This window comes from Asterias rubens, chromosome 11, assembly GCF_902459465.1.
Source record: "Asterias rubens chromosome 11, eAstRub1.3, whole genome shotgun sequence".
Lineage (NCBI taxonomy): Eukaryota > Metazoa > Echinodermata > Asteroidea > Forcipulatida > Asteriidae > Asterias > Asterias rubens.
The window spans coordinates 7228797-7249994 of NC_047072.1; the positions used below are offsets into that span (position 1 = coordinate 7228797).

Genomic DNA, 21198 nt, shown 5'->3' on the forward strand with positions numbered 1-21198 from the left:
AGTCGGGAGAAAATAATAGGAAAACCCACCTTTTGTTTCCACACGTTTCGGCGTGTCATGACATGTGTTTACTATAATCCGTAATTCTCGTTTTCGAGAATTGATAACTGTTTTAATGTTTTCTCAAAAAGTAAAGCATTTCATGGAACAATATTTCAAGAGAAGTCTTTTTCCATTACCTTCTGTAAACCCTGTAAGTTATTTGTAAATCTGTGAACTTTTTTTAAAGTGTATAATGGCTTTAAGCAAAAAAATTGCTGAAGCATGAAAATAGCTCACTTATTTTACACATGTTACTGGCCAAAATTTCATGCCATATACATTGCTTGTGACTGGTATTTAGCTGTTGTTTACTTAGCATAACAATTGAGTGGAGTCTTGGCCGGTAATCTGATTTTACTAAGCAAGGATTTTTTGCTTAAGCGAAATTTTGTGCTTAAGCAGCTCTATGAAATTGGGCCGTGGGCAGAAGGTGGAAAATTCCAGTTTTTGTGCTTAGCCACTTTTCGTGCTTAAGCAGCGCTATGAAATTGTTTCATGTACCAAATTTGTAGCTTTTCCAGACTCAATTATGTCATTTATTTTTTTAGAGTGATTATTATAGTTGAACTAAATCTTATTTTCCACAATTCTGCTGCTGCTGCTGGCCCCATAAAATGTAGTGGAAAGTCGAGGACATACTTAGAGAGACTTACAGAGGCGACTTTGAACTTGATGATACTTTTGGATGAGGTCTTGGAGATAACTTGGGCCTAAACCTTGCAAACATGGGAATGTTTTAAAATGAAAGTATCTTATACTGAATACAACGTTTAAGCTCCTACATGTCGAGGTGGGGGAAGAAATATCCTGTAATCGCAGAAAGTTCTGTTTCTTTAGATATCATCCAATCATTTTTTTTCTTCTTCATTCCATCAGAGTACCGTTGAACGTGGACCAGGCTGGCAATGCGCGGGACGCCCTTGCCAAGGCCGTCTACTCCCGCCTCTTTGATCGCATCGTGCAGCGTGTGAACGAGTGTTTCCCGTTCAAAACGTCGGCCTCTTTCATCGGTGTCCTGGACATCGCCGGTTTTGAGTTCTTCACCTTGAACAGCTACGAGCAGTTCTGCATCAATTACTGCAACGAGAAACTGCAACAGTTCTTCAATAAACGTGTCCTCAAAGAGGTAAACAGAAACAATAAGTCATCAACAACACCTAGGATAATGATAATCATACAAAGCATTGATATGGCGCTTTACAAAAAAACAGAGCACCTAACAAAGGGAGGGCAACAAAGGAACAAAAACTAATACGAAAACAATCCAATGACTAGCCAAGAAAAAAAACAAAAAGAGGAGCAATTTAGGATGGTTGTGGAAACAGAGAAGGCGTTTTGAACATGGCTAACGCAGCCGCTTCTCTTACATGTAGACTTTTAGGTAGCACGGACATGCACGGTGCAGCAACTGCAAAAGCACTGTCCCTAGCTTTCCTTTAAGATAAAGGAATAAAAAGCTCCGTAAAGTCTGTGTATATCCAGGGTGCTACCATTTTGTTAATGTATCAAATCAACAAGATAAGAGAATGGGATTTTTGTACATAGTGTCCTCTGCAAACTTTACTAGAAAACTAAATTCATTAGTTTTATATTGAAACCAAGGTGAAGAGATGCAATTATTGTTCAGCATCTTGCTTGAGGACACAATTGTCAGTACCGGGACTCGAGCCCATACTCCCATGACTCGGCCACCAGAACTCGAGTCTGTTGCGTTAGATCACTCCCCCAATGACACGATACAAAAAGACGGAATGAAAACATCCACTGTCAAGTCTTCATCTCAGGTGAATCAAATTAACCAATACGTGAATTTTTGTGTAGGAGCAAGAACTATACCAGAAGGAAGGTCTTGGGGTCAATGCAGTGCAGTATGTAGACAACCAAGATGCCATTGGTAAGTACTGTTCAATGTTTGTTTATCTCTTCCATTTTTATAGGACTATTAAAGCAAATATAGTGAAGTATCTTGCTAAAGGCGTAAAGGCAGTGGACACTATTGTTAATTACTCAACATAATTATTAGCATAACCACTTACTTGGTAACAAGTAGTGGGGAGAGGTTGATGATATAAAGTATTTTGAGAAACGGCTCCCTCTGAAGTGACGTAGTTTTCGAGAAAGAAGTAGTTTTCCACAAATTTGATTTCGAGACCTCAGATTTAGAATTTGAGGTCTCGAAATCAAGCATCTGAAAACACACAACTTCGTGTGCCCAGGGTGTTTTTTCTTTCATTATTATCTCGCAACTTTGATGACCAATCGAGCTCAAATTTTGACAGGTTTTCTTTTTGTGCATATGTTGAGATACACCAAGTGAGAACACTGGTCTTTCACAATTACCAATAGTGTCCACTGTCTTTAAGCATCGTTACCCGCTAGTACGTGTATAATCCACACTCTGTGTATGACAGGGTAAGACCAATCTACTAAGCTCCGCCCCATTGCGTATTGACCAATCACAACCCATTGCACAACCAAAAGTCTGACACTATAAAGTCCGACATGCGTGCAGGTATGCTCTGCGCGCACGGCAGAGTTGTGCAGGATGGCATTGGAGAAGCTCACGTGTTCTTGCTCACACGTGCGCCGTGGGTGGAGCCTAATGGATCGGTGTATTGAGTACGGTACACTAGACACTCCACTAATAAAGCATGATGATGTCTTGTGTTGCAGACCTGATTGAAGGGAAGCCGTCGGGTATCCTTGAACTACTAGATGAAGAGAGTAAACTACCCAGAGCTAGTCCCAATAACTTCACTCATACAGTGCATCAAAAACACAAGCAACACTTCCGTCTAGAGGTAGGTTTTAATGCTTAATGGACTAATTAAGATAATCTATAGTGGTTACCCATTGAGTTTTATACAAGAACTAGAGGGCGCACTGGCCTATATACGCGGCCCAGCATGGGCGCATGCGGCCATTTTGTAAGTTGACAAAACAGCATCGCATACTGCTTGTGTTTCGCCACCAGTTGTGTGGCCATTTTGTAAGTTGACAAAACAGCATCGCGTAGCGTAAATAAACACAAACTCCAGCGTGTACTTCATTTTCAACACGCGTACAAAATGGAGCGGGTGTCTCCTTGCGGTCCCTTCGCGTTTGTGCAAGTAGCATCACCAGTTCGCCCTCTAGTTCTAATATATAACTCTATGTGGTTGCCTCATCATGTATTTTACCATTACTAAAGGATTAGTGTAAATGCTGATTTATAGGCAGGATTATCAGTAAAGATAAAATACAGGTCACATGTGAACGTCTTGGCTAAATACAGTGTCTGCTTGTTGAGATAAACAGCAAAAGGTTGTCATGGTATTTTCACTAAGAAGGTTGAAACCATCCACTTTTAACAAGGTGACAGCAGGTACCAACCACAGCATTCACCAACGGACACCACGCATTGTTGAATCGCCAAAAGCGATTATTAAAGACTTAAGCGCAGAATTCCCTGAAACTGTAAGCACCGATTCTTTGCTTACAGTAAGCAGAGCCATGAAATTGGGCCCAGTATAGACAGCCAGGTGGGGATATGGGTTGAGCATGAATGTTGAGAGTGAGTGTGTTGGTGTCAATATTATTTGAAATGTCATTTCAGATTCCTCGCAAGTCCAAGCTGACGAGTCATCGTAATCTACGTGACGATGAGGGTTTCCTTATTAGGCATTTTGCTGGTGCTGTGTGCTATCAAACTGTAAGTTGCTTTCTATTTCACTTCACTTTTTTTACTTTTTTTTAAAGGCTCTGGACACTCTTGATAGTTACTCAAAATAATTGTTAGCATAAAATTTTACTTGGTAACGAGCAAGGGAGGGCTGTTGATAGTATTGAACATTGTAAGAACTGGCTCCCTCTGGAGTTACGTGGGTAATTTGAGAAAGAAGTAATTTCTCACTCAAATTTTTGAACTGAATTCTATACCTCAGATGAGGTCTCAAATTCAAGCATGTGAAAGCACATAACTTATGCAGCAAGGGTGTTTTTTCTTCCATTATTCTCTCGCAACTTTGTCAACCAATTGAGTTGAAATTTGTACAAGTTTGTTATTTTATGCATATGTTTGGATACACCAAGTGAGAAAACTGGTCTTTGAAAATAACCAAAGGTGTCCAGTGCCCTTAAGGAGACTTTTGAATCTTGGTTGTTGTTTTTTAGGGTTAGTTTTTTTCACTTTTACAAATGTTTTTACCACCACACTTGATTTCCCCATTCCCCAAAGGATTATAGTCTATAAGAAGGGGTCTTTAGTTTTGGAGGGGCACCAGGGCCATGGGCTCTGTGCCCTTTGTGTAGTTCCAGGCGTTCAGTTTAGTTGAGTAAGCTTTCCTGACCCATCTTTTACAACTCTCCCCTTAATTTCCCTCCTGCCCACTTCTACAGAGTGAATTCATAGAGAAGAACAACGACGCCTTGCATTCCTCTTTGGAGCATCTGATCCAAGAAGGCAAGGACGAGTACGTCAAGAGTCTCTTCCCAGGTCCTCCTGCCCTCCCATTCATCTCTAAGCTGGCCTTTGAGAGTATCGGCATGAAATTCAAGGTATGTCACCTTCTTCCCCTCCCCTTTCACCTCTCAAACCCCCGTCAAGTTGCCTACTGAGGTTGCTGTAAGCGTGGCAAATCGTTGGCCAAATGTGGGAGGATCTCCATGAGCGTGGTTTGGTCGGGGTGGGATCTCCTAGGTCAGGAAGCTGCTCTCTCTCCCCACGCTTATTTTAAATTGCTCAAAATAAGCGAGTCGGGTTGTACCCAACAATAAGCGGGGGCAAATGCTTATTAAGAAACCTAGTGGGAACGCCATTATTTTTCAAGCATGTAGTAGCATCATGGTGAGATCTCCGTTGTCGCAACGGCTAGATCGGTATTATTCAAGTAATTCAGTGTAAACATACCTACAGTTGAAAAGGATGTATAGTTTCCAAGTTTTTGTGGCAAAATTCAGAATTTCTTTCAATGGAGCTTTATCATAATGCTCCCTGATTTCAAGTCGTTGGCAGCTCTGTGAGGCAGATTTTTTACCTGAGATCACAACACCACTCTATGTTTAGAAAATTGAATTAGTCTTGTATAACTTGTTATGTAGACTCAGCTAAACCTCTTGATGGACAAGCTGAACAGCACCGGGAGCTCGTTCATCCGTTGCATCAAGCCCAACGGCAAGATGGTGCAGGATCTATTTGAAGGAGGGCAGATCCTCAGTCAGCTCCAATGCTCAGGTAAAAGAAGAGTTGCAACGAACAAGAATAGTGGCTTCTTAGGCCGTGTCCGAAACAGCGACTTCGGCTACAGCTACGTCTAGATCAGCGCGTCTACCAGTGTTGAAGAATAGGCAGACGCGCTGATCTAGCCGTAGCTGTAGCCGAAGTCGTCGTTTCGGACACGGCCTTATATGGCGCTCATATCCGTCACTCAGTGGCCATCAAGGCACTTCAACATTCAGTATTTTTCAGTATTTTAGACTATTTTTTTAGTATTTTAGACTACGTTTGAAGTATGAGACCTACTCCTTTTACATAGTATAATGTAACGGTTTTACAAGGTGCTGTGACGCAATATGCGGCCAATCAAGCCAGGAACACCAAGGCGCACCCCTAATTCTTTCTGGGATTTCATGAACATATCTATATCTGGGTGTTAGCTGATGAATGATGCGAGGTAGTGTGAATTCAAATTAATAATTGAAGCCAAATATACGCTGATAGGAATGCAGCACTGATTCGATTGGTCATTATGGCAAATTCCTTTAAAAAAACTTGCTAATTTAAAAAATTGTGTTCTTGGCTAGTACAGTGATTAAGTTTGCTTTTCTCAGAGTCCTTGTCTTAAAAAAAACAAATGAAATGAAATAAAAAACTGTAAACCTGTAATTGTAAAACACCCCAAAAAGTTGACGTTGTGTACTATTATTGATCGTTGCACATTACCTTCTGTATGTTCAGGCATGGTGACCGTACTTGGTTTGATGCAAGGTGGCTTCCCATCCAGGACACAGTTCTCAGATCTCTATGATATGTACAAGAAATATATGCCCTCCGAGCTGGTGCGTCTAGATCCAAGACTCTTCTGCAAGGTACGGTGGAGTAATAATAGTAAGGTAGCAGACTGCTCGCTGAGCAATGGTTACTGTGGTCCTTGTTTTAAAACTTGAGCCATTTCCGAATTGACGGATCCAGTTACGGCTATGTCTGTTGCTAAGGATGTCCTATATTTCAATGCATGATGACGCTGAGAGCCGTAGCCGACACTGCCTTAAACTCCATCTGGCTTTAGCTCTCACAGTTATTTCAAAAACATTCGCTTTCGAACAGCCATGGTTTCAAAAGGTCCTAATTATAAAAGTAGTTAATCACTTGATGACAGAATTCCCCAGAGTTGGATCTACTTTTCTAATTAATCATCATTTTGATTCTTCGTTATAAACCCAGGCTCTCTTCCACGCCCTTGGCCTGAACGACCAGGACTACAAGTTTGGCATCACTAAGGTGTTCTTCCGACCGGGGAAGTTTGCCGAGTTTGATAGGATGATGAAGGGTGATCCGGACACCCTACGAGAGCTGATCAAGAAGGTACGACGCTGGCTGATCTGCACACGCTGGAAGAAAGCTCAGTGGGGAACACTCATGGTCATCAAATGTAAGCTTTGTAAAAAAAAAAGACAGGTTTTTATTTTTTTTAAATAGTAAATGAACTGACGGTTTTCATTTCATAGTTGCCAGCCCTTCCTTCATTGGTTATCTGGTGTGTCTTGGCCGAGTGGTCAAGCAACTGGACATAAAGCTGTGGTGTTTATGATCAGCAGAGTGTAGGTTTGAGTTCTGGTCAAGATTCTTTACCATAATTGATTTGTCACTCAGATAGCTGTACATGTACAGGAATGTACATGTACAGTCCTAGTGTACAGGAATTGGAAGTGAATGTAAAAGAACCTGAAACACTTTATCGTGGAAGAGAAGGGCTTATTCCCAGTGTTTCTGGTTAACATGGCAAGCACCCTGTCCTTAAGCAAGGAATTTATCCATTATTGGACATTAAACCATAGGTACTGTATAGTGCACAAGTAAACAAACAGAACGGTTTCCTCATGCTTGCGAGCTTCATTGATCGAGTTCACTTGAGGCATCCTTGCTTTCATTACTAGAAATGTAATAATAATATTAATATTATTAAATGTGAGTTGAATTGAATTGATTAAAAACCATTTTGTTGTTTATCATAATTTATGTTTCGGTTACCAGTGAAGAACAAGATTCTGTACAGGCGCCACGCCCTGGTCATGATCCAGAGTACCGTGCGAATGTTCCTGGCTGTTAGGAAACACCGACCCAGATACAAGGGTCTGGCACAAGTCAAGCTACTCCAGGATGAACTCAGACAGATGATGCAAATTGGTACGTATTGTTACACTAACTTGCTGGCAGTTTCTGTAAGCACAGAAGAATCATGCTTAGCAGAATATTTACACTGCTACGACTGGCTCACGATTTTGAGTTGAAACCAACGGTTGATTTCAGAACCACCCCAACTCATTAGAAATAGTCATTGCATGATATTACCACAAACCTTTCTATCGTATTACCACCATGCAAAGTTTCAAATCCTACTTGGTTCACCATTCGTTCTTTGCACAGCAAAGAAATCTGCTAAGCAGTACTTTCAGCCGAACAGCTTTATAGAATCGGACTGAGGGGGAACAAGATAGTGTGCCTTTTACTTATGGTTGGCAGTGTTTGTAAAACAGAACTTCTAATGGCCGCTCTGGCCCTGTCAGGAGTTGAATCGTTCATCTTTATAGAGCTGCTTCAGCACAGATAATTGCTAAGCAAAACAAAATTGTGCTTACCAGAATAAGGCTTACAGCCAAATATACTTTGTCACTTGTACAATTTGTAATTAATCTTTTCTGCTTTAAGCAGCTCTAGGAAATATGGCCCAGGACACTTAGTCACTTTGTCTTAATGCCACATGTATGTCACCAATGTAGGGAGGTCTTTTAAATTTGTTGATGTTATCTGATCACAGCCAAGGGTGTGGAAGATGTTCAATCTCGTAAGCAAGCTGATGAAGTCGCCAAGGGCCTGACTAGTCTCATGCACAAGATTAAGGTGAGATACATGTACACTCTTCAAGAAACTGGAGGCTATCAAAACAATGTCTGGACTTTCAAAATGTACACAAACGAATTGATTCCCAAAATGGTGGAAATGGTAGAAGCGCATTGCGCAGCGGTACGTTCTGCAGTGGGACGTTCTGCAGCGGTACGATGACAGTTATGTAATCAACCGTTCATGAATGGATCTATCTATCTATTTATATCAGACCACCTCGATGAAGAGGCGCGACATCGAGGACGCCCACCTGATTCTGGCGGAGAAGCTCCGTCGGCAGATCCAGCTGCTGATGCAGAAGAAAGCGGCAGAGACGGCCGAGAAGGAACGACTTAGACGCATCCAGGAGGAGATGGAGAGAGAGAGGAAGAAGCGAGAAGAGGAGGAGAGAATCAGGAAGGAGGAGGAGGCCGAGAGAGAACGCAAACGCAAACTGGAGGAGGAAGAACGCAAAAGGTCAGCAAGCTTTGTTTTTTTCCCTCTTTTTTTTTGTTATAATGATATGCACTTCGTATATTATTTTGTGTCTACACCTGAGGGGCATTGCAAAGTGCTCATTGTTTTTCAACAGCCATGTAGAGCTTTGTTTGCATTTTGCGACCCATATATAGTACCCTGTAAGAGTTTGCAAGGGGTACCGGTCACTTCCGCACCTTTCAATTTCGACACCTGCAAACTCGGCACTACAAACTCGGCACCTTGCAAACTCGGCACCCACAAACACGGCACATGCACAAATACAAGCTTGGCACCCAGTTTTCACACTGCGTGGTTAGCTTTCCACCAACAAAGCCCAAAAACATTAAAAAATAGCGCCACGCGGCACTGTGAACACACGGTACGGACGGTAAATTTCCCGTGGGGGAAAACAAATCTCTGACCCATCAGCTACCATATAATTATACTAGTGATTTTTCCATTAACAGCATTTACAAAGCTACTTACTAGGTTCAAACCATTTTTTATTTTGCAAGTTATTTTATTTTTAACCACTTGACTCTTCGAGAGATATTGCTTGGTGCTGAGGTTGCAGGGTGCCGAGGTTGCAGATGCCGAGTTTGCGAGGTGCCGAGTTTGCGAGGTGCCGAAGTGTCCGGTATTCTTTGCAAGATGCTGCAGGCAACCATGCAAAAATTCACCACGACAAACCCATCATCTTAACAACAAGTGTACTGGGTTAGTTTAGGTGCATTACTCGACACAGGATTTATTGTCCTGTCCGAAGGATGGGGCCATTATGATGATTGCTTATGCTCAAGGACACAAAAGACCTGAACCCACACTCTGACAATACCGCTAGTCAAAGGTATATTCAAGTTGGTACTGTCAGTTCTTGTCGGAAAAATGTCAGCTCTTTAGAGTTGTCACTTCGGTGAAATCCCCAAAACATTAGTTTCTCCTTTCTTCATTCGATATTTTTTATTTTGTTCATTTTCCCATTTAGGAAAGAGGAGATGGAGAGGAAGCGCCTTGAGGAGGAGGCTAGTCTCCAGAAGAAACTTGAGGCAGAGAGGAAGAGACTAGAGAAGGAGCGAAAACAGTTTGAGCTGGATAAGAAGATGCAGGCCGAGGAGACGGCTAGACTGCAAGCGGAGCTCCGCAGGTACAGTTCACTTTCATTTCATTGTAGGCTCAAGCCTGGTTCATACTTCTTGTGAATGCGATTCGAATGTTTATATCACAGCCCTGTTTTCGCTGCGAATGTTTCGCAGGAGTTGAGCACATTTCAAGTGATGCGAATCATTCGGTGGAATTTGTGTTGTCAAAATTCGTATCGCATTCGCAATTTGACAATACAAGTTTTGAACGAATAATTTGTGTCACTTGAAATGTGGGTTAATTATGAACGTTGAATCACAGATAAGTTTGATTACAACACTTACGATTGGATCGAGGCTGAATTATTTTTTTTTTATTACAGGCAAGCACAGCTGGAGCAGGAACGTCGTGATCATGAGCTGGCTCTACGCCTGGCCCAGGAGGCAGAGTCTCAGGTAGTCCCTATGGAGGAACCAGTCAGGTAAGACGACTCATAGAATGAGACAATCATCCTCCGAAATTTCCCTTCTGAGTAGTCCCTCCAGAGACTAAGGCCGTGTCTGAACAAGCGGCTGCTGGGCTGCAAGTTGGAGTGTGCACCATGGCTAACTAAAGGTTGACTATTTTGACTCAAACCCAAGCTGGTCGACCATTGGTTGACTACTTTGGTCGACCATTTGGAACCAACCATATGACCATGGTTTCTCCACTGCTCCCAATAGCCTGTTCTACCCTGTAAAGCACAGAAGGGAACCAGTGACACTATAGCAACAAGGCGGAAGGCAATGGAGTGTTGGTACCGTGGTTGACTAGGCTTCCAAATGAGTCGTCCGAGTGAGTGCATCATTGCGCATGTCGTTGCTGGTCAGTAGTCGACTAATTGTGTGCGCTCTAACCCTAACTTGCTCGATGTGATGCACTCATGTCCTCATGGAGTCCTCATGTCCTCATGAAAGTGATATGCATCAGAAATTTTGAAATGCTAGGTGGCAGCAGACTTACCAGATAACTTTCCATTGTTTACCCAGTTCTGAGCAGGCGCACATTACCGAGAACAATGGATTTTACCTGGTAGGTAAGTCTGCTGCCCCTCGCATCCCAAACGCCCCATTGTAAGCTTCACGGTATAATGAAACGCCATCTTTCTAAATGAATTGTTTGTTAACACTTGTTTTACCCAGGATGGATGTGGCTTCAGTTGTAACAGCCGCTGTGGCCGCGGCAGCACCGCAGCCAACCTACGATCTAGCCAAATGGAAGTATGCTGAGCTACGAGATACCATTAACACATCCACAGGTAAGCACACTTCAAGTGTATGTGAACCGGTGAAGGAAAAGTGGGCAGTCACAGACCATTTTTTGTCTGACCAAAAATTACTTGGTAATGAGCAATGGAGAGCGGTTGATAGTATAAAACATTGAGAGAAATGACTCCCACTCTGAAGTAATGTAGTTTTTGAGAAAGAGTTTGTTTCTCACTGAAATTCTTGAATCTGAGAAAGACTTCAGGCCTGATTCTTGAGCAATTCTAGAGCAGTGTCTTCACACTTAGACTACCGAGATTGCCCGGTAGCTAGAGGCAGTTCGAATCCTATATTTTAGCAGCGGTACCACAACGATTTAAGAGATGTTAAATATTCTTTATTGCCAGTGCAAATTTAACATCTCTTTAATACCCTTGTTGTTTTAGATGTTGATCTACTGGCAGCCTGTAAGGAGGAGTTTCATCGTCGTCTGAAGGTCTACCACGCCTGGAAGACCAAGCACAAGAAACAGAATGCTTCTAAGGAAGAACGGGCACCACAGGCTGTCATGCAAACAAGTAAGTAGAAACAACAAGTTACACCCATCCACGAGACCTTTCCGAATCAACCCACAGTCAACTAGTGGGATCAAGGTCCAATTTTATAGAGCTGCTTAAAGGCAGGGACACTATTGGTAATTACTCAAAAAATTATTATCATAAAACCTTTCTTGATTACGACTAATGGGGAGCTGTTGATAGTATAAAACATAGTGCGAAACAGCCCCCTCTGAAGTGACGTAGTTTTCGAGAAAGAAGTGGGATGAGTGCGATGTAGATTTGTGAAATTATTAGACCTACATGTAATCCTTAGCACACCAAGTAATGGTTTACATGGTGCTACGGCGCATAAGCAGCCACAGCCAGGAACACCGGGGCAAACCCCTTCTCTTTTCGCTACGTGCATGCACTGTGCTCTTTTACATGCGTTTCACAACACATGGGACCAATGGCTTTTTAATACGTCCCATCCGAAGGACGAAGCAATGGTTAAGTGTCTTGCTTAAGGACACAAGTGTTAATTGGCTAGGGATTCAAACCCACACTCTGCTGATCAGAAACACCAGAGTTTGAATCCGGTGCTCTTAATCGCTCGGCCATGACACTTTGAATAATTTTGTCTGTCTGCCTGTCTGTTTATCTGTCTGTTTAGATATGCAAGTACCCTTGATTCCTGCCCCTCCCGCCCCAGTCAAGGCAACCACCAACAACCTGCAGCGCTACTTCAAGGTGGCGTTCACCCGCCCCTCGGCCACCAACGCTAATGTACGTCAGCGCAGCGTCTGGTACGCTCACTTTGACGGAGAGTGGATCGCTAGACAGATGGAGATCCACGCCGATCGGGAGCCACTACTTCTCATTGCAGGTAAGAATATTATTTTATTTTAATTTTTTTTATAATTTTTTTTTTTTATTTTATATTATTTATTTATTTATTTATTTATTTATTTTTTAATGCAAGTTTGTCCAAAACAAGGCTAAAAGCATGTAAGAAAACTTATTTAAAGGGAAGGTACACGTTTGATAATTACTCAAAACGAATATTAACTTAAAAACTGACTTGGTAACGAGCATTGAAGAGCTGTTGATAGTTTAAAACACTGTGGGAAACAACTCCCTCTGAAGTAGCATAGATTTTGAGAAAGAGGTAATTTCTCACTAAAATATGAAAAGACTTCTAGCTAAAGTCTGTTATTCCTACCTGAAAGCTCACAAATTCGTCCAACAAGGGTGTTTTTTCTTTCATCATTTTCTCGCAACTTCGATGATCAAGTGAGCCCAAATTTTCACCTACCTTCCCTTTAACTTAACTAAAAGGAAATTACCTGCTGCCAAAACTTATGATTTCGAATTGCCTCTAGCTACCTGGCAATCTCGGTAGTCTAGTTGGTAAGACACTGCTCTAGAATTGCAAGGGTTGTGGGTTCGAATCCCACCCGAGTAATATGCCTGTGATATTTTTTCATTACAGGACTCGTGGGAAAGTACTGAGTATACAGTGCTAACACACATTGGTGTATGGGTACAGGACTCAGGAAAGTACTGAGTATACAGTGCTAACACACATTGGTGTATGGGTACAGGACTCGGGGAAAGTACTGAGTATACAGTGCTAACACACATTGGTGTATGGGTACAGGACTCGGGGAAAGTACTGAGTATACAGTGCTAACACACATTGGTGTATGGGTACAGGACTCGGGGAAAGTACTGAGTATACAGTGCTAACACACATCGGTGTATGGGTACAGGACTCTGGGAAAGTACTGAGTATACAGTGCTAACACACATTGGTGTATGGGTACAGGACTCGGGGGAAAGTACTGAGTATACAGTGCTAACACACATTGGTGTATGGGTACAGGACTCGGGGAAAGTACTGAGTATACAGTGCTAACACACATTGGTGTATGGGTACAGGACTCGGGGAAAGTACTGAGTATACAGTGCTAACACACATTGGTGTATGGACAAAACTAAATTAGTATTCTTTATCCTCGATGCAAGTTTAACATCTAATATAAAAAGGAAATTACTTTGCAATAAAAAAAATACATCAAAATAAAATACAGTTTTGCATGCTGCCAAACTACTAAATAGGTAATAATACCAGTATAATTTTTAACCAAACTACAAAAATGTTATAAAAGAAAATGTATTCAAACAAAAGAAACTCATGCAACTTCGATGACCCATTGAGCCAAAATTTTCACAGGTTTGCTATTTTATACATGACTTTGGATACACCAAGTGAGAATCCTGATCTTTTAACAATTACCAACGACGGATTTGAATTACATCTGTGGCTTCACAGTGGGATCCTCGTATCCGCTTTCATATTTTGTGAAGAAATTTGTTCCGGTAGATCTTAAAGGTTGTCTACAGGCCCCATAGTTGTCTGAATGCGTATCCATCCGGTGGTGATTAAACTTTGAAAGGTGACGTAATTCCCTGCGTTGGCTAGGTTAATCCCTATGCAGCTGTTGGATATTTAATAATCCTGATCTTTAGTCCTCAATCTTCTTGTGTTGGAGTGGCTTGAGTGCTATTCTTTCTGACCGCCCCCCCCCCCCTTCCACATAGTGAGCTTCTCAGTATGTAGTCGTGGAGACTAGTATACAAATCTTGACTGCTTCGGGTGCTATGGTTAAAACTTGTGACACCCGAGGTCTGCTCCGGGAAAATAGAACGCTTAGGGGATCACCAAACATGTTTTAGTTTTAACCGTAGTTTTAACTGTAATGGTATATTACGTTGCCATTAGTGCGCCTTTCTAGCAAAACTAAGTCTTGATGCGCTATAAACCAATCGCAACGCGGAATCTATGTATGAGGTGTTATAGTAGTTATTTATAAGTGCTGTATGTTTTTTTTTATATGTGCAGGTAAAGACGATCTGAGCATGTGCGAGATGAGTTTGGAGCAGACCGGCTTGACTCGCAAACCTGGGGCCGAGATCCTGGAGCGTGAATTCGAGGAGGAGTGGAACCGTCACCGAGGGAGAGAGCTCCTAGCCGAGGCTATACGCAACGGCCAGGCGCGCAAGACGTACGCCACCGCGCTGCTGGGTATGTAGAACGGACTCCTCAACGCCCAGACCTAGGTAAACATCATCCACAGGTAGATTTCTAGAATTAGGTGCGACTTTGTATGGAGTCATGTTCAACTCATAATGATAATAATAATAATTTACAAAATTACAGGACGAGTTCATCTTTTGGGCATCTTGGCCTACTTTTTCACAAAGCAATTCTGGTCCGGGTCATGACAGTTGTGCCCTTGAGCAAGGAACTGTACCACAGTTGCATTCTGCTTTTACCAGCCAGGCTCCTTGTGGATTTTATCCATGCATACATCCTTACGGACTATGAAGGGGTAATCCTGTTTCAGCCCAACGAGTAACCCTGTTTCAGCCCAAGGAAGGCATGGGGGGCAACGTGCCCCTGGTGGCTGTTTGTTTGTGTCGATAGCCAAAATCAGTTATTTAGTGTAGCCCTCACCTTGAAATTATATAAAAGAGAAAAAAAAAAAATAATAATAATACTTTGCCTTTGTATTGTTTCTGTCTACCAGACTATGCCACTGACATGAAGTGTTACTAGCAGATGTAAACGGTCTGTATCTGGTTCCGAGACAATGAGTTAAAATGTTGCAAACATAATTGCCGAATGACATGGTTGGTTGAAAACAAAAGAAGAAACGACAAATAGTACATCTGAACCAACTGAACATTCAGTAGCCCCCTATAACTGTTTATTGTCAATGCACATGATGGCCCAAATCAAAGAGTAGCCATCACCTTAAGGTGGCCATCCAGCCTTGTGATGTTAGGGCCATGTCACACCAGGCAATTTACGGGCAATTTATCTCCAAGAAGAAAAGCTATTCCCATTTGAATGTTAAAATTTGTCTTTTGTGGATCGTAAGACAATGTTTTAAAATGTACTCATGTGCTACCAAAGTGGTCCTGTAGCATGCACTGCAGTTGGTTGCCTCAAAGTTGCCTGTAAAAGTTGCCTTGTGTGACAAGGCCCTGAGACTATATTTCATAAACAAATATTTAAAAAGAAAATACAAAAAAAATAAAAAATACTTTGCCATTGTATTGTTTCTGACTACCAGACTATTCCACTGACACATGAAGTGTGACTTGCTGGTTGAAACAGTCTATATCCTGTACAAAGACCAAATGAACCAAATTGGTGCACATTTTTATTGAAAACTAAATTAAAAACAAAGGAAGGAAAGTGAAAGAGTACATCTGAACTAGTAGAACATTCAGTAGCCCATAACTGTTAACTGTCAATGCACATGTGGTATTAAGTTTCGCTGAGTCTATTAAAACCACATACATAAATGTTGTTTACTTGTTTTGAAGCATATGATCTTTCGTGCTTATTGGAGCAGTACAAAATTGTGCATGCACAACATTGTTGTTGTTGTTGTTGTTGTTGTTGTTGTCATTTGTGTTGTTGTTTGTAGCAAACATTGCAACTGGTTTGCAGATTTATTGGATGATATTTTTTTGTGGCATTAGATTTGGGATGATACCGTAACCTTGCTCATGGAAAGCAGCGATTAGGAAAACAAAGTCCTTTAAAGTGAAGTCGGGTCCTGACCCCTACCCTGAACACTCTCAAACCCTTTTGGAAAAAAATACATGAGTAGACTAAAATCAACACAATCCCATCTCGACCCTCATGTTTTACACCTGGATGAGGAGAAGCAATTCATGGTTTTACGTGTTTCATTAATGGTCACCTGCACTGTGCAGATTGGTTTGGCAGAGGTTCAAACACATGCATTTAGCCACCCGTCCATAGTTATTTTTTTCCGGTCCCTTTATCAAGATGTGACGGTATAAAACATACACACATGATAATCCGTAATCAACAATGTATTGAAAAACTACCTAAACCTATTATCTCCAATAAATAATAGTTATCCAACATTTCTTCTTTGACGTATAGCTCTGTGCGTTAATGAATTTTATCCAAACATTTAAGCACTTTTTTTTTTTAGTGTGCGGTAAAAATAAATTCTGTATCGAAAAATTACTGAAATGGGGAGTGGAAAAAACCCAAAAGCTGATGATATAATTTATCATGTCGTGATTTGTGTGCAACCAAAGATTAATAATATTTCCTATAAAACACTTGTAGCAAGTTTTTATAAACAGTATCAATGTATTCAAAGTGCTATTTAAAAAAAACACCATGAAGAAATTTGTTGTTTTTTTGTTCTTTGCTAGACGTAGTATAACTTTTGTTGTTCCTAAAAGTAGCTAGTACTTTGTAGATTTGGGTTAATCTATTGGTATTATTTTTTTAGATATTGACGGTTTTTTTGCAAGCCATCTGTTTATGAGTACCAATGACTATTTTTGTTGTCTGAATACAACACGCATCACTTGCCTTCGTCACCAATGTTATTTGAAGGAACTCGTTATGAACAAAAACTAACCTTACTTGAATAAAAGGGCAGTGGTTCAAGCCACAATAGAAAATGTTCCGCCCGATGTTCTGACATTTGGGAGATTACATTTCAAAAGCATGCGCTGAAGTTTGATAAACCATTGAATCATGATTTTCACAAATACTTTTCTCAAAGGTGTGTAAACATACATGTACACACCCATGAACAGGGCCCAATTTCAAGTACCGCTGGACAAATTTCTTTGCTAAGCAAAATTTGAGTGGGACGCCGGTGCCAATAATACAAACTTAATGTAACCTGCTTCTCCTAAGCAAGACTCTTTTGTGCTTAGCAAGTTTTTGTGGTTAGTTCTTGAGAGTGTTCCCAAGCTCAGAATTAAGTGAAGAAAGGAAATTTGCCTGGTTGATCTAATGCTACTTGCCATCTTACAATCTCCTACTAGTTCAAGTTGCAGCCATCTTGAATGTACACCATGTTTTTGCAATGACAGAACGATAATGTTGTGTCGCTAACGAATGCATAGATTCATTTCCACCCAGCCATCTGTGATATCTCTTGCCTCAAGCCTCAAAGCATAATTGAATGATATAAAAAGTCTTGTTTGTCGATGCAGTTGTTTGTTTGTATGTGAGATTAGACTGTTACAGCAGAAGAGAGACTGCCTAATTAATTCATTGCGTCGGGTATTTTGTTCGGTTGGATTTGTTTTCGAGCATAAACTGAAATGTTTGTACTTCATGGGGAGGTGTTTCAACTGAGGACCCCCTTAAGAGGACACTCGGGCCTGAATGCTTTGTCTTTGAAAGGGCAAGGGCACCAAGGGTTGACTTAACAAAGAGTTAGGACTCGTCTTATCTCGAGTTAGGACGAGTAACTCGTCTTAACTTAGGATTAATCTTAAGGTCCGCCAGCTACAGTGCAGGCTTGGGACTCGTCCTAAGTCCTAAGATAAGTCTTAAGTTAGGAAGAGTTTTGTGAAATCGACGGCAAGGCATTTTCTTTTTGATTAAGAACACCCTATAAGGAAATTGTGAATTCCTATTGGAGCATTTTAAGGGCAACAAGGCAACAGGGGGCATAGGGGCAATTGCCTTCGTTGCCTCTTTGAAGTATTGGGCCTGCAAACGATTTCACAAAGTTAGGACATGTCCTAACTTCGGACTAGTCCTAAGAGATATCAAAAACGTATGGCTAGTCCTAAGTTAGGATGAGTAACTTGTCCTAGCTCGAGATAAGACTAGTCTTAACTCTTTGTGAAATCGACCCCTGGACACTTATAAACCCAAGCACACAATTTTGCTAAGCAGCCTTTTTGGGGTGAGCAGTAACAAATCACATAAGTCAAAACACAGTTTCCATGTAAATTTTTGTGTGAAATCAAACTATTTGTTCCTCAATGTTTACAATTTGGCCTTGGGTGATGGAGGGGCTGTGTAATATTACAATAGACCTTATGCATTGACATCATCCAGCCACCATCTTAGAGGAAAAACGGTGACGTAACAATCAAGACGCACAGATTTGTACGCGCAGCGCACAGTATTGGCCAATGAACAACCTCCTTTTAACCTCTAGGTGAGGGCGCCCTTCTGAAATGACGTCATGTGCATAAGGTCTATATAAGCGTGTGATAATAACTCCTTCTTGATTGTCAAACAATGACCATAGCCTTCAAGTAAAGTAGTTTATATTTTTATGACAGCTTCTAATTCACAGTCCTTGGTTGACGCTGATGTAGGCAAAAAAATAGATTGGTCCCTGAAGACTTAGCAGCTTATTAATCACAGAAGAACAGCAGGGGCTCATTTCAAATGGAATAGACTGGTCCCTTGAAAACCAGCATTTCGTTAAATATATGAAACATGAAAGAAGGCAGGGAGTCAATCAAAGATGGCTGCCATTGGATGCAGAGAAATTGACTGGTCCCTTGAGAACCAGCAGTTCATTAGTTGCATAAGCAGGCAGGGAGTCATTCAAAGATGGCTGCAATGGGAGGCGGCAAAATAGACTGGTCCCTTGAAAACCAGCATTTCATTAATTGCATGAAAGCAGGCAGGGAGTCATTCAAAGATGGCTGACATTGGATGTAGAGAAATAGACTGGTCCCTTGAGAACCAGCAGTTCATTAATTGCATTTAAGCAGGCAGGGAGTCATTCAAAGATGGCTGCCATGGGAGGCGGCAAAATAGACTGGTCCCTTGAGAACCAGCAGTTCATTAATTGCATAAGCAGGCAGGGAGTCATTCAAAGATGGCTGGCATTGGATGTAGAGAAATAGGCTGGTCCCTTGAGAAACAGCAGTTCATTAACTGCATAAGCAGGCATGGAGTCATTCAAAGATAGTTTCCAGTGTATGCAGAGAAATGGACTGGTCCCTTGAGAACCAGCAGTTCATTAATTGCATAAGCAGGCAGGGAATCATTCAAAGATGGCTGCTACGAGAGGCGGCAAAATAGACTGGTCCCTTGAGAACCAGCAGTTCATTAATTGCATAAGCAGGCAGGGAGTTATTCAAAGATGGCTGCCATTGGAGGTGGCAAAATAGACTGGTCCCTTGAGACTTGGCGGTTGCGGTAATCATACAAGCGAGCAGGGAATCCGACATAGATGGCTGCAGATAGAGGCATCTGCTCCTCTTGATCAGCCATGATGAGGACCCAGAGGACCCTACTTTATTACATTATGGTTTTCAAGGAGTCTGACTTTCTGGTTTCGGAAAAACTCTCTTGTGGTTTAAAGGCTACTTTGTACTGAGTGGGCGTTCTAATCTGGATATCAATGTCTTTTAACTTAGAAGATAAAGCATGCGGCTAACATCAGATATTGTCAAAGCCAGTATCAACCTTTTATGTGGCCCAACATATTTTCATTAAATAACATGCAAACTCGTGAAAGTTTAAGCTCGGTCACTGGTGTCTCATATAAAGCTTGGTAGTCTTGGTATTGGTTCAGAACCTGATGTCCAATCTCTGACAAAATGTCAGTGTATCCGGCAAAATGTTGTAGCAGTGTTGGACAAGACTTTACGAGGGGACTTTTGACACTACAAAAATTGTTGTCTTTTCACACGAGGTACATTTTGTAAAATTGTACAACCTTGCTACAATTTATGGCTAATCACGATCGATTTCAGGTGGACAGTTCAACTACTATCGCTCATCTTCTCTCATGTCTTCTCTCATGTGAAATTGCAATGTAGACAACTTTTTCAATGAACGTTTAATGTTTTTTACTGGACAGGCTGATCGATTGATCGCACTCTCCAGAAATGTTATACCGGTCCCCTTTAAATGTTCCATGTGTTACATTTCCCAGCAAACTGTGATCGAGATAACGAGATCTGTGACGTTAATTGATCCACCATGTGCAGAATGTTATTCTCTCGTCCCCCTTTCTCTGAGCGAGTGTCTCCTGATAGTAGCCAATGACGTTGTTTGGGATATTTAATTTTTGCCTCTCTCAGGATCCTAGATTAGGATCAGATGACGAGAACGTTGATCGAGAACGTTGATTGTCTCTGTACATGGGTGACTGTGTCGCGGCCTTCATTTAGTAACATGAAAATCTTGCAGAGATGCATTGAGTTTCTTTGTCTATTCATAAGTGATCTGTTTTTCTACACAAAGGAACATATTTCAACAGATCAGGTGTGGTTTTGTTTGCTCATCATTCAGACACTAATTGCAATTGTATAAAGGGATGTCATATAAACAGATGGATGTAACTAAAACAGTGACAGTATTCATATCAAATTAATCAGATTCAACTTAGATTTATAGATTTTATATGTCCAAATCAGATTTATAAAAAAAAATGAAATCGAATTGGATTTATCCAACCAATTCAAATCAGTTTGATCAAATCAATTTGATCAAGTCAATTTGATTCAGATTCATCAAATCAATTCAACTTCGATTTCTGGAATCCATTCAAATCAGATTCATCAAATTAGTTCAGTTCAGATTTTTAAAGTGTTGTTTAGATTTATCATAAAAATTTATATCAGATTTATCAAATCAATTCAAGTCAGATTTATCTGATCAGTTCAATTTCAGATGTGTTGAATGAATTCAGTTAAGGTTTCTCTGTGCCTGGTAGGGTTTGTGTGCTCTTGCTCGAGCAACTCTTTGCATTAGCCTGTAGTGGTAGGGCGCAAATTCTTGCTCAAGATTACTCATTTTTAACAATAACCCTAATTAAGCCTGGTTGATACTTCCTGCGAATGCAAATGCGAAGTGAATTTTGGTGTTACGAAAATCGGTGCGCGCTGCCTGGGG

At 41.2% G+C, this 21198-nt stretch overlaps 1 protein-coding gene across 1 annotated transcript in view; it reads left to right on the plus strand.

Annotated features, from left to right (window-relative positions):
* Nucleotides 1-15372, plus strand: part of LOC117296822 (unconventional myosin-VI-like) — a 35187-nt gene extending 19815 nt beyond the window's left edge. Inside the window, exons 12-28 of the mRNA XM_033779890.1 lie at nucleotides 919-1168; nucleotides 1864-1936; nucleotides 2716-2843; nucleotides 3638-3733; nucleotides 4420-4578; nucleotides 5122-5254; nucleotides 5978-6108; nucleotides 6464-6671; nucleotides 7274-7426; nucleotides 8058-8140; nucleotides 8355-8599; nucleotides 9588-9746; nucleotides 10065-10163; nucleotides 10864-10979; nucleotides 11373-11504; nucleotides 12139-12351; nucleotides 14371-15372. Coding sequence (XP_033635781.1) covers nucleotides 919-1168; nucleotides 1864-1936; nucleotides 2716-2843; nucleotides 3638-3733; nucleotides 4420-4578; nucleotides 5122-5254; nucleotides 5978-6108; nucleotides 6464-6671; nucleotides 7274-7426; nucleotides 8058-8140; nucleotides 8355-8599; nucleotides 9588-9746; nucleotides 10065-10163; nucleotides 10864-10979; nucleotides 11373-11504; nucleotides 12139-12351; nucleotides 14371-14561 — 2569 coding nt within the window. The 3' untranslated portion in view covers nucleotides 14562-15372. The remainder of the gene's footprint in view (nucleotides 1-918; nucleotides 1169-1863; nucleotides 1937-2715; nucleotides 2844-3637; nucleotides 3734-4419; nucleotides 4579-5121; nucleotides 5255-5977; nucleotides 6109-6463; nucleotides 6672-7273; nucleotides 7427-8057; nucleotides 8141-8354; nucleotides 8600-9587; nucleotides 9747-10064; nucleotides 10164-10863; nucleotides 10980-11372; nucleotides 11505-12138; nucleotides 12352-14370) is intronic.
* Nucleotides 15373-21198: the final 5826 nt, after the last annotated feature.